Below are 13,204 nucleotides of genomic sequence, written 5' to 3' on the forward strand. Positions count from 1 at the left end.
ATGGCCAGCGGTGCCTCCGAGGTTGGGCCGGGAGAGGCCGAGCGGCGGCGAGCAGGGGGGGGGGGGTGGGCGGGTCAAGCGGCGTAGGGCAAACTCACGGCCGGCTCGGGTGTGTCGCGCGCCCCTGCACCACCCCTACCTCCCCTCCGCCTCCACCACCCCTAACCCGTCCTTGTTTTTGTTTTCGTTTACCTGTTCGGGATGCTGCCGTGGCTGGATGGTCGTGGCGCCCGACTTGCAATCCCCAAGCGGGGGTGAAACCGGCGCAGCAGTCGGGGCAGTGGTGCCGGTTTCCTTGAATCCGTCCGCCCTCCGTCCATCCAGCGGTATACAATGGGCATGCTGCAGACAGTCGATCGTTTGGGTCGTGTGCGGTGGGGTAAAGCGTGGGTACTTTCTCCGAGACGTCTGGCACGCATGGATGAGTAGGCCGAATACTGTCTAGAGTGGCTCTCTCGAGCTCCCTGTAGCGGAGGTCCTTCTGCCGGCGGTGGAGTGAGCGAGCGATTGCAGGGCTGCGCCTTTGTTTATGTTTCATTCACTTTGCTATCTGCGGCTTGGGCCATTACAATCTGTGTGCCGCTTTACGTTTCACCAGGGGGAATGCTCTTCACCCCGTGGGTGGTTGGAGCGGTGGGCGAATCTAACCACTACTACTGTTTATTACTGTGGAAATGTATAGCAGCCAAATACTTTTAAACACATGCCTCTAAACGTTGTGTCGAACTAGCGGGCCGCGCTTTACTCGCTAAAGCCACCAAACCTTCAGCATGACGAGAGCCGAGCGAGTGGAAGAGATCACTTCATTTTAAATCCGCACACGCGGTTTGTTTTCATCCTCTGTCTGCCTGACGCCGTACCCGCCGTGCCGTCTGCGGTGACGGTGTGGTAATTTGGCACTCTCCTCGCTTTCGAAATGTTGCTCTCCAGTTTGTCCCCCGGGGGCGCCCCACTCGTGGGCCCGGTCCCTTGGTCTTATTGGAAGAAATGAGTGAGAGAGCAATTTCGCGTGATTTTTTTGCCATTTGCAACCTTTTAATAAAGAGGGCCCCCCCGCGCCGTGTGGGCTGGTGCGTGACCCTGACGTCGCTCCGCAACTCTCTCCGCAACTCTCTCCGCCACTTCGGTTCTGATAGCTGCCCTGTCGGCATCTGCGCGCTGTTTGGGTCCCGCTTTCTTCAAACTTGTCCTGCATGTGAAATGTGTGTGTGTGTGCTATGATAAACTAAACTATTTTTAAATTTTACCAGGTAAGGCCCGCTGAGCTATAAAGCTCTTTTTAATAAGCAAACTGGCAATCACAAATGATAGCTCAAAGAAAAGGCTTATCACGTGGGCATTTATAGCAGCCAAATACTCTAAATGCGTGATGTTGATTCTAAATGTCGGGAAAAACTGGAGGACCCGGAGAAAAATCCACACAACCACGGGGAGAACATGCAAACTCCAAATATACAGTAGGCGTCAGAGCCGGGATCGAACTCACGACCTCCTGTATACCAGGCGAAGGAATTAACATCTCGCCATCGCATCTTCGTTGGATCAATTGCGCCACGCAATACGTTTAAACGCCTTCGTGCTAACGATAGTGACGTCACCTGATGCCACGTGACACCACCTTTAGCAGTCAAATCGCGGGAGTGACATCACTTCCTGTAAAGGCAAAGTTTTCAAACCAAACTAGGTTTTTTGTTTGTTTCGTCTGAAATATAATATCCGGGGCTCGATTGTTCATATTAATACGACATTTGGGAACACATTTGTTGGCAGCGCCGTTTCCTTGTTAACCGTGCTGTTTAATGGCCATGTAGAGAATGGGTTTATCGCTGCTTCTGGTAGGTCCACAAACAGTATTCGTATTTGAGTTGCACGTTTGTGTGTGCGCACGCGGGAAGCGGTGGCGCAGTGGTTAGTGCGCTGCATTACAAACCAACAAACTTGAGTTTGATTTCCAGCCTCGGCTAAAATAAGTGGCAAGTGTTATTCGAGATGGTTCTGACCCGCATATATCTCGACTTGGCCTTAGATCAGTACCTGGTGTGGTGTGTAAACATCAGCACTGGGAAGACAAAGGCAGCCAGGCAAGGTGCTGGTCATACCGCACCTTTGTGCGTCACGCGGGATCCAACAGGTGCGAACTTAAAGTATTTGCCCCAACAGTCTATAAGCCCAAACATGGGTCTTTGTTTTGTGTGTGCAGTTCGTCTGTGTGCCCTTGTGTGCAGGTGTGAATGTGTGTCTGTGTAAGGATACTTGTTATTACCCAATTTACACCGGTGTTGAGTCATACACAATCATGTGAAATGTCTCGCATCCATCAAAATTGGATTTGTTCATCTGGAGGCAACAGGGTGGCTCTGGTGTGGTCAGGCTGTGTACAACTGGTTTAAAATTAACACCCGCAGGCTAACGCAAACGCATTCGGAGACGGGACCAAGCTCTGCCGATCTGGAGATTTGCACTTTAAATCTAAGATTGAAAACTCATTTTTTTTAGAACTGCTTTGTAATAGAGTTTTTTTGGGTTAGATCGCATAAATATATAAATGTGTCGTTAAACTCGCCACCACCCGACACAGCCAACTAGTAAGGTTTGTCACGTAAACAGAACGTGCCAATTCGTCACTAGTACAGCACACCGGTGTGTTGGAGAGCCAAGCCACAACATTTACAATCTGAGTATGACGTTTTGCAAGTAATTACAACTAGCTTCATCAGGCGAAATCCATAATAGAGACATCCACCCACCTTGCATCTCCAATTAGCACGGGCTACGTACGGTGCGAAATAAATTCAACATACGCACGTATACCTGACCTTACGAAGGGTCAGGAAGGCTACCATGGTCGATTTATGGATCCCTGATGGGAAAGCTCTCGAGGCTGTGGACGTCCAACCCTGGTTTAAAGTCACCCTGCTCCTCAACGGTGATTTCCTGCTCAAATGACAATTGCGGCGGCGTTTATCTCCCGTTTACAACCCTGAGCCATTGGCGGTAATTCCGCTGTCCTGTGGCGGCGTCGAGTCTATCCACAAGACGTCCACAGGACTGTGCTACGAATCCAGCGTCCTGAGTTCAGTGGCGAAGTGTGCCCAATCAAACCACCACGACTAACGCGGCGTGGGGAGGCCTTAACCCTGCACTGGATTCACGATATTATTTAAAATGTTAAGGTGTTCTCGCTGATGAGTCTTCAGTAGTCATGGTACGATTAACCAACCCCATATTGGTGAGTAAAGTATGTCAGAGTATTAAAATGAGCGGCGATAAAACCACGATATGATAATGATAATATGCAAGCCGGACGTCACGGTTATCGTGCATCTTATGCCGTACGATACATCGTAGCGTCGCCATTCCGCCGCGATGCGTGGTTCATGCCGCCCATGTGGATGTTCAGCGACTGGGGATGCCAGGTCCCGGGCCCCAAGCTGGCAGACTTTGGATTTGCAGCCGAATAGTCGAGAGTTCGGTGAAGCGAGCCGTATTGCCGCGTCGGTGTTCAGCGTCTCGGGACGGTTGCGGTGAAGGGATAATGGCGGTGAGAAGAGAGCGGCGGTGCCGCGCCACCGCTTGCCTCCAGCTGCCTAGCGCGAAATCCCAAAAGAGGCGTTAATCGCTGGTGGCCGGGTCGTTAAAGGTTTAAGCGTCAATAGCAGAGGCCCGACGTGAATCTCTCTCTCCTCCCCCCACGTGTAAAAAGCCGACCGTGACTGAAGTCCTGGGCGTGTGGATTGCGGGATTATACCGTGATGGGCAAGTCTGTTTTTCTTGGAAAGTTTTGGACCGAAGGCATGGGGGTTTAAGATTTTAAAAAAGGAGTGTTAATGAAAGGGTTTGAGGCCAGCAGTGGCGGTTGATGGGGCGCTGGTTTCACAGTAGGTTGTCTGGAAGCTGTGAGTGCGCTCGTTGATTTGCACCATCACAATTTGCGGGTCGCAATTCAGTTGTATGTGTGTGGGTTGACCGACACATTTATATTTACGCGGAAGAGCTAAAAAAAAACCTCTTACGTATGCGTGTATAAATTTTGATTTAAAGTTTTCGTGACTGCAGGCATTAATATTCTTGGTTCTTTCGGTTACGTCACGTAGAAGGGAAACAATAAAATAATAAAAATATAAAACAATAAAATTCTCACGACGTTTTCGACTGCAACACAAGCAACACAAGCAATCATCACCTGATGATGATATGTATGTATGCGTGTATGTTTATCTTCCTTCTCACCGCACGTAGCCAACCGTGCTAATCGGGGGTGCGGGGGAAGGACAACAAACAATTGAAGAATCGATTATTTTTTAAACGTGCGAGTTGATTTTGCGTGACCCAGGTGAGTACCCGAGAGACGACGATCGGAGTCTGATTCGCAAGGGTGACCTGGGCCGCCAATATATTTCAAAAGGAGCACGGAAAAAAAAGTACAGCAGTGAAGCGACGAGAGATTGGAAACAAACACAACCGTGTCTAATGTGAAATCGGCAAAACATTGCACAAGCACACGGCAGGCGGTAATCAACGGGCTCTCCAATTGTCTTAGGCTTTGATTATTCTACCGATATTCTGTTTACTCGGCCAATCGGATTACACGAAAATTGTGGAAACAAACTTCACCTGTGTTCCCACTTGTGCCTCAGGGCGGGAGGCTTCATGGTGGGGGGAAAAACCAAAAAAACAGCCTAACCTACAAAGAGCCGTCCACTGGTTATTCCGGCGTTTCAAAACGATAAGATTTTTACAGGAGCCGACGTACGCCTGGGAAGGGCGATCTTCGTTGTCCACGCAGATCGTTCCGGGTCCCTGTATTTTATGACCTCTTGTCGTTTTTTGTAAGTTCTCCACTCAGTAATTAACGCAACCGCACTTTACCTTCGCCTGGGGGCACTAAACGCGGCACGTCTCGTCGCAGCAAACGGGCCTGCTTGTTTTTATTGCCGCCCACAATAATACGGGTCCCGCTCGGAGGCGAGCGCTCGCCTCTGAGCGGCGGGTTTACGCCGCCTTTATTTGTTTTATCTGGGTTTACAAAACAGACCCGGAGATGGGACGGCCCGATAGCCGCCCAGTCGCTCTCCGCGAAGGAGGTCGGAAAACGTCAAGAGATGTCATGCTCAAATGGGCACCTCCGATTAACAGCGCTAAGCCAGTGGTGGGCATTACGCATTCCTATGGCGGGGGTGAGTCTATCAATTAGACAACCACTGTTGGCTTCTCCGTGAAGTGCCACTTATTTTATCGACCGCGGGGGAATGATTGGCCGAGTCGACATCCTCCCAGGATTTGAACTCGCCAACTTCCGATAGCGAACTGTCGGCCCTACCGCTGCGCCACCCGGCCAGTTTGGAAAGAAACGAGTGCAGATGGAGTGATTAACGCTCTGTGCACGCCCGCCTGCTAAACACATCCCACACACGACGTAGAGCACGCCGATTCGGAGTACGACACACATCCGAGTGTGTGTGTGTGTGCGCGCGCATAATGCGTGTATGCGTGTGCAACACGTGGCGGTAGTGTAATGGTTTGTGCACAGCTCTGCGAAGCTGGGAACCCGAGTTCGATTCCTGCTCAGTGACGTTTATTTGAACCAGTCCTGGGCCTCCCCTAGGTCAACTCGGCCTCAAATGAGTACCTGGTGCAGTAAATATCGCCACTGGGGAGACAAAGGTGATCGGGCGTGGTGCGGGCCGTCCACCTAGTGCGTTGTGCCAACAGTCTGTGAAGGCTATATGGGAGATCTTTGTCTTTGCAACACGGCGATGGTGTCGTAGTTGGTGTCGTGGTTAGTGCACGGCGCTCCGAACCCAGCGACACGCGTGCCATTCTAATAATGGTGCGGAATATTTGATGCATTTCTGGGCCTTCCCGAAGTCGACTCCACCTTAAATATGAGTGTGCCTGGTGCAGTGTGTGTACACATCAGCACTGGGGAGACAAAGGTGGCCAGGCGTGGTGTTGTCCACCCGTGCCCTCGTAGGGATCGACATAGGGCGTGCTGAATCAAATGAATGAAGCGTGTCTGTGTGTGTACGTGTATATCTCTCGTGACACAGTCCCATCAAAGAACTCCTCTGGCAGGCTGCGTTGGCTGGTTCATATAGCCCGCATGCCTAGCTACTGCATGTCCAAACAGCTTCTGTTTGGCCGGACAGAGGCAGCTAAACGGGCGCGGCACGGGCTAGAGAGGAGATTGAATGATGTCGTACAAGAGGATGTGGTGCTGAGTGGACTTTCCGATGACCGGTACCAGCTGTGTCAATATTGGCGACTGGGTAGGAAATCGCCCACCAACTACAATGAAGGGCAGTGGAGCGATGCTCACAACAACGAGTAGAGTGTCGGGAAGCTAAAACGCAGCGAGTTGACACAGTGAGGAGCACAGGCAGTGCATCTGCCGGTCATCTCAGTCCGTCAACCAATAGCACCTGGGTCTGGCCCGTGACCTCTGGCCAGCAAGCCTATGGCTCTTCACGTGGCCTCAAGTGCGCCGAGCCTGGCTCAAGGTCTGCGGTGTCATCACGCCACTTTGTGACGAATGGCTGCAGTTGTTGTCTCTCGTGACGTGCAGGGCGCTCATTATTTGTTCTCTGCCAATTATTGTGAAAGTGCTTCATGTGACGACCTCATTTGTCTTTTTTAACGGAGGCAATTAGGAGCGTGCGAGATTGAGCTCTATTCTAGGGAGCGATGTCTCATCCTCCCGTGCTCGCTGATCCACGCTGGGCCCAATCCCAGTGAATTCGGATTCGCAGGAGTTGCATTTACATTTTACAACTCTGTTGCTTGCACAGACGCACGCACGCCCACATAAAGCCTTTATGAAAACGTAAATGACAGAGGGGCGACATTCCGTGCCCACTGAAGCGTCGTGCTGCAGGGGACCGGCAATTAGCCCGTCGCTCATCATCAAGAGGTGGCGCCTCTCAGCAGCCCTGTCACTGGCACCGTGCCACAACACGTGGCACTGTTTGCCCCCTCCCATTGGTGCCACAGGCTGGTTCACCACGAGTACTTTACTCCCCCTCCAGCCCCAATTAGCCGGCGGTGGTGGCACACGCCTGTAAACCAGCACTGTGGAGCCGGTGAAGGGTTAGTGGATCGCCGCACACATCTTGTGAATCTCCCTTCCCGCGGGCGTCGAGAAGGCGCTACAGCAAACTGCATATATCTGTATGTACGGGATAGAGTGTTGCCCCCTCGCGTCCGTGGGTTTTCTTCAGCTGCTCTGGTTTTCCTACCAAATGTGAACGCTCATTAATTGGCCGATACCATCTTCATATGTAGAGGACTGCAGAGCTTGGGGGTGGAGAGAATTTGCTGTCGGCTCACTGCCTGGCTGCCGCTGTTGCTGCTGCCGCCGCCTTCCCGCTCCTGTCTGTGGTTCGGCCGCCTTCGCATATACAGGGTGCTTAAAAAAATATTAACACTTACATGGGACTATTGTCTTTAATGGAAAAAGAACGGATAATACACTGTTAGAGGATAACAAATGTATGTTAATAGCTTCAAAAAATCATCAAAGAGCCTCCACTTGTTTGCCATCGTTGTCAACGCTGCCTGGAATCTTCTGCAGGTGGTCTCCAGAGCCTGGAGGCAGCACATTTCTTGAGGTCTTGTTGCAAATTCTCGGAAGCGTTAACATTTTTTTGAAGCACCCTGTATTTTCGGCACGCGTGTGTGTTTTTATGTGTCTGTGTGCAGACAGAGGCTGGCACAAGCGCCGTGGTCACGTCACCGCCACTTATTTGCGAATGGTGGTTGTTGTTGTTGTACGTAGAGGAGCGTTAGCGTAGCAGTTAGCGTGCTGTGCCACGGACCTGGCGGCCAGAGTTCGATTCCTGCTCACGGCCAACATTATAGACATTTTTCTGAACTGGTCCTGGTTTTCGCCTAGGTCGACTCAGCCGTGAATGAGTTCCTGTTGCGCTGTGTGAACGCCAGCACTGGGGAAGCGAAGGTAGGCGGGCGTGGTGCTGGCCACACCTACACCTCGTATGCTGTTCTGCCATTGGCAGGTGCCCACTATTGGCACTTGCCCCAACAGTCTGTGTCGGCTACACGGCGATTCTTTTGGCTTATTTGTGGTTCCTTGTGGGTGGTGGGCGGCGGTGCGGTGGTTCGGGCACTGCTCCATCAACCCGGCGATCTGAGTTAAACTCCTGGCTGCGAGCAACACCAGGGGCAAGTGGTACCTGAATCTGTCCTGGGCATCCCCTAGGTTGACTCGGCCCTCTAACATCGCTTGTCAAAGACTATATGGAGCTATACGATGTGGTATGAAAGGACACACCTAGCTTGGCACAAGGGCACATAGTGTGTCACAAATACGAAGGTGATATCACTCCCACAGTGGCAAATCGTAACTGTTGTTGCGTGTGTTAGAGAATTGTCAGCGATAGTCAGATGTTCTGCATAACAGCCAAGAAGTGATATTTTTTTTCTAAAATTAGCATTGAGACAGCGCTCATCTCCTGTGGTGGGTATTCCACATTCCTATGATGGAGGGCAGTCTATTCATAGTACACAATCTTCAACTAAACAATGCCTATTTTTAGATTTGAAGCTTTCGTGATTGCAAGGATTCATACTCTTTCGGTTTTTTTTGGAGGATACAGCGATTTTTTTCTGTGTCTGTTTCACCTGAAGACGGAAGCTTGTGTTGCCTTCGAAACGTCGTGATTTGATTTAAACAATGCCTGCAACTTTTTATTATTATTTTAACCCGCAAAAGGACATCGCATGCTCATGTATATTTTACTCTGCAATGATTACTGTGGTCTAACCTTTGGTTAATCAGCTCTAATATATATTTGACTGGCAGCACACGCACATAGTGCTGTGTATCATAACAGTTTAACCTTTCCATACTGTAAGCTATTAAGATTTTTCTGGGCCAGGCGTTGGAACTCATTTAAGAAAAATTGGAAACGTTGGCAAAACTGTCAAGTATCCGTCCAGCGAGCGGGCGTCACTTTGCAGCTGCGTCATCCCTGACTGACGGCCGCGGCTCGCCCGTGGGCTGTTGGCCGTGACCCGAGCCTCTCCTGCCGAACGCAGCGATGCCCAAAGGTCGCCGGGAGGTTCCTTCGTCCGCGACACCTCGGCTCGCGGGCTTGTGTGTGTGTCTGTGTGTGTGCGTGTGTGTGTCCGTGTGCGTGCGTGTGCGTCCGTGTGTGTGTGTGCGTGCGTGTGCGTGCGTGTGTGTCCGTATGTGTGTGTGCGTGTCCGTGTGTGTCCGTGTGTGTCCGTGTGTGTGCGTGCGTGTGCGTGCGTGTGTGTGTGTGCGTGTCCGTGTGTGTGCATGTGTGTGTGTGTGTCGACACTTCACGTGGCCTCAGGGTGCACATAGCCTGGCACAAGCGTCGTGGTGACGTCACCGCCACTTAGTGGCGAATGGCGGTTGTTGTTGTTGTGTGTGTCCGTGTGTGTCCGTGTGTGTGCGTGTGTGTGCTTCATCGGTGGGGAGCAGCGGTATCGTAGTTGGCACACCACACTTCGAATTTTGATTCCCGCGACCGGAATTTGATTCCTGCTAGCCGGGTTTGCCGACAAATATCTGAACCAGTCCTGGGCCTCCCCTAGGTTGACTCGGTCTTAACAATGTGTGTGCCCGGTGCGGTGTGTACACATCAGCACTGGGGAGACAAAGACAGCCGGGCGTGATGTTATCCACTCGCCCCCTTCGTAGGCTATATGGGGGATCGACATAGGGTGTGCTGAATCAAATTGATTAGAGCCTGGTGCTTCTCTTCCACCTCTGGGTGTAATTCCTCGCGTGCACCGCTCCGCGCTCCCTCGGGCTTTGTTTATTCGGCATTCCGTGCTCTTGGACGATGTCCACGTTTGCGACCCACATGGCGTAGCAGGAAGTGCGCGTTAATTTGAAAAGGGGTGGAACGCTTCCGCAGACGAACGCGTGTTGGAGAGCGTTACAAGACCCACGCGTATGCATGATTTTTGTTCCCTGTTGCAAGGTTTGTTTTTATAAAATTGGACCGCGTCGACCAATGTGTGTATAATACTTGCTCGATGATGTCAGTGCGGTTGGGGTTAGGGGGTGAATTGTTCTTTGTAATTACCAGAGAATTTAGACTTGTGCACGCAGAGTCTAACACAAAAGGGCAACGTGCCTCTTTCACTGCCCCAATTCCTAAACTTAAACTCTCTCCCCTAATCCCTGACCGTCCCTGCCCGCCTCTCACCCGAGCATCACTGCCCCTCCCCCCACCTTTTACAGAGCCTTGAGACATGGTCTTGTTCAGGTGCCTCATTAATCCCCACATTCTGTTAAGGAATGTAACATTGCATTGTAAAGTCTCAAGAGTCGCCCTAGGCCACCTAGCTAGGGTCCCAGCTGTGGGACAATGGGTGGAATACGTGTGTAGGACAGAGGAGGGCAGGTCACAGAGACGGACATTGGAGTGGCACCCAGAGGTCAACGACGAAGGGGAAGAGAAGACTTAAAACGGGGGGGTGGTGGTGGTGGTGAGACTGTAATATTGGACTCAGCACTGTTGACTACGCACGGTGGGAATGAAGTTCAACATATGTACATACAGCTCAGGTGTCGACTTCACCGCAACTACGCAGGGGGGTGGGGGTCGAGCATCAACATCAATGACGGTGGTGACCTCTTGACCCTGAACTTGTGATGAGCGAGTAACCCTGGCCTCGCCGCCAGCTTCCCGTGGGCCTCCGCGCACCTCTCACCCCGCGCGGCGCCGCTTTCCCCCGCAGTGGTGCCGTCGATCGTGCGCGCGCTCACGTTCGACGAGAGGCGCGGGGCCTGCAGCAAGGGCTCGCACGTGCGCGATTCTGCCTGCTACGTGTGCTGGGCCTTCGCCCGGGCCTACGACCCCCGCGAGCTGGCGCCGTTCGTCGAACGCATCGCCAGGTGGGCCGCCGCCCCCCCCCCCCTCCCCCCCCCCGGCATCGCCGCATTGGCATCGGTTTTCTCTGCCCGAGTATCGCCGACCCCCGATCGCCCTTGCCGCCGGGCGAACGAGATCGCAAATCCCCGGGCGGGGTCCGCAGTTTGGTTTTCAATTCGGAGGCGGTGCTGCCTCCACCGCCGCGTCGGCTCTTGCGGTCGGGCTCGGAACCGAGCGAAATCAGAATATTTATTGACACTTGAGGAATCCGATGAGCTGCGAAGCTCTTTTTCAGGCGGAGCAGAGGGTCGCGTATCGTGCCGAACGACACGCGGTGCGACCCGCAAGCGCGTCGGAGAGAATAACGAGGCATTGCCTTGAATTTAAGTTATATGGGAAATCGATAGGATGCATCAATATGTGTTTGTCTGTGGGAGGAAATTGTACACGTAATATATATTTTGTTGAATTAATGCATTTAGGATGCAGTGAACACGATTAAAGGAGAAGTTAGATACATGTTAGCGTTGTGCCAAAGCCCTGATGTGTGAAATGATTTAAGGCCATTGTGAATTGTTTCATCTATTTTTTAAAATATCGTCGCACATTATAATCTCTTAAAATGTTTAGATATGACTGAGGCACCCGGAACTTTGGACAAAAATCACGCACGGTACTTTTGAGTCTGTATTTGTCTCCATTCAGTCATGTGACGTGTATTCCAGATCTGCCGATGAAAAGGCCTTTATTAATGCAATCACCGGCCTATGGAATTACAATATCAAACGATTAACTTAAACACGTACATATATCTGCACCAGATTAAACTCGCCCGTCCGGCTCTTTGGCGTTCAATTCACAGGAGCCTCTCCATGAAAACTAAAGAGCAAAACATTTACTATCGGGGCGATCACTTTTTGTTTTTTTAAACGTGCAAATGGAGTGTGTGAAATAACATTTTCCCACACGTTGCGAACCAATCAAAATACCCTGGCATTTCGGCTCGCAAAATCCTCGGAAGTATGGATAGCCTGGGGACAAGCGGCACGAGTTGAGTGTGGCTATGTATGACCGTAGCTGTCCATATATAATGTTGTCACAGGTTCCAGAAAAAAATATAAAATCGCGGAGATTTGCCCTGTCCATCATCGCCTCCCCCACCGCACTCCCACGCTCCCTCCTCTCTCTCTCTCTCCATTCGGACGACGGGGCGCTCTCCGCCACGTAGTGCCTGAAGAAGCGAGGAGAGTCCTATTGCGTTTCACGCTGTTTGTCCAGCTCTTCCCTCTGTGTGGGATAGAGTGTTGCGCTTTCGCACGTGTGGGTTTTTCTCCGGTCGATAACACCTTCATATGTAGAGGACCGCAGAGCTATAAGGGGGGGGGGGTGGGAATTTGTGTGGCGGTTCACCGCCTGACTGCTGCTGCCTTCCTCCTCGTGTCTGTGGTTCCTCCTCCTCGCACCTCTGAGTCGTCCTCTCTCGCTCTCTCTCTCTTTGAGAGCGAGGTGCCAACACCACGTAGCGGCGGCTGCGGTGCGTTACAAGTTGGAATTGTTATAATTAATTACGGCCGTGGTTACTTTGCGACAGCTCCGTTGTGCGCGGCCAATGTGAATTTCCAGTCTCGTTCAGCACTAACGGCCCCCCCCCCCCCCATTACCCCCTACCCCCCCGCGTGCGTTCCCTCCAGCGCGCTCGTGATCACCGCCGTCTACGACCGCGAGGTGAACTGCAGGCGCGCCGCCTCCGTGAGTGTTTCCCGCCCGCGTGGCTCGCGACGGCGATTGTGGTGGTGGTGGTGGTGGTGGCGGCGGCGGCGGCGGCGCCGGACACGCGCACCAAACGCAACTTTATTTCTACTGCGAGTTCAGCAAAGCACAACAAAAAAATCCAATAAAATAAAAAAAAATACAATTGCAAAGGCGATCGTCATCGGCCTTGGTCAATCCACTGTTGAATGAAGGCCCCCCCTCCATGCCACGGTCCAACCAGCACGCTCATACGTGTCGGTTTAATCGCTCAGTCTCTTCGGTTGACGTCCCGTCGGACGCGGCCTGTCCCTCGGCCGCCGCTCCGTCGTCGTTCTTGGACCGTCAGCCATCGTCCTTCCTCGCCGTAACGTGGCCCGGCCTAGGCCCGGCTCGCTCACTGACGCTTTGGATCACGTCTTTCAACGCGCGTACGCGCAGTTTTCCTGCCATGCATCTGTCCGTGTCTTTTTTTCCCAACTCACAGCCCAAGCCGGCGAATCTGCACACCGTCGTTTTGGCCGAACGCGCGGTGATTCTGGGGAACGCGTCGCTGGAGGGGGGGGCTCTCGTTGCCGGTTCACGGC

General features: G+C 52.3%; 1 protein-coding gene across 1 annotated transcript in view; it reads left to right on the forward strand.

Moving 5' to 3' along the window:
* TBCD (tubulin folding cofactor D) overlaps positions 1-13,204 on the forward strand; it is a 124,357-nt gene that overhangs the window by 49,339 nt on the left and 61,814 nt on the right. The window contains exons 14-15 of the mRNA XM_032970076.2: positions 10,735-10,891; positions 12,560-12,617. Of these exons, the coding sequence (XP_032825967.2) occupies positions 10,735-10,891; positions 12,560-12,617 (215 nt within the window). The remainder of the gene's footprint in view (positions 1-10,734; positions 10,892-12,559; positions 12,618-13,204) is intronic.

Source organism: Petromyzon marinus, chromosome 43 (genome assembly GCF_048934315.1).
Source record: "Petromyzon marinus isolate PM22_M1 ecotype Great Lakes invasive population chromosome 43, UKy_Petmar_22M1.pri1.0, whole genome shotgun sequence".
Lineage (NCBI taxonomy): Eukaryota > Metazoa > Chordata > Hyperoartia > Petromyzontiformes > Petromyzontidae > Petromyzon > Petromyzon marinus.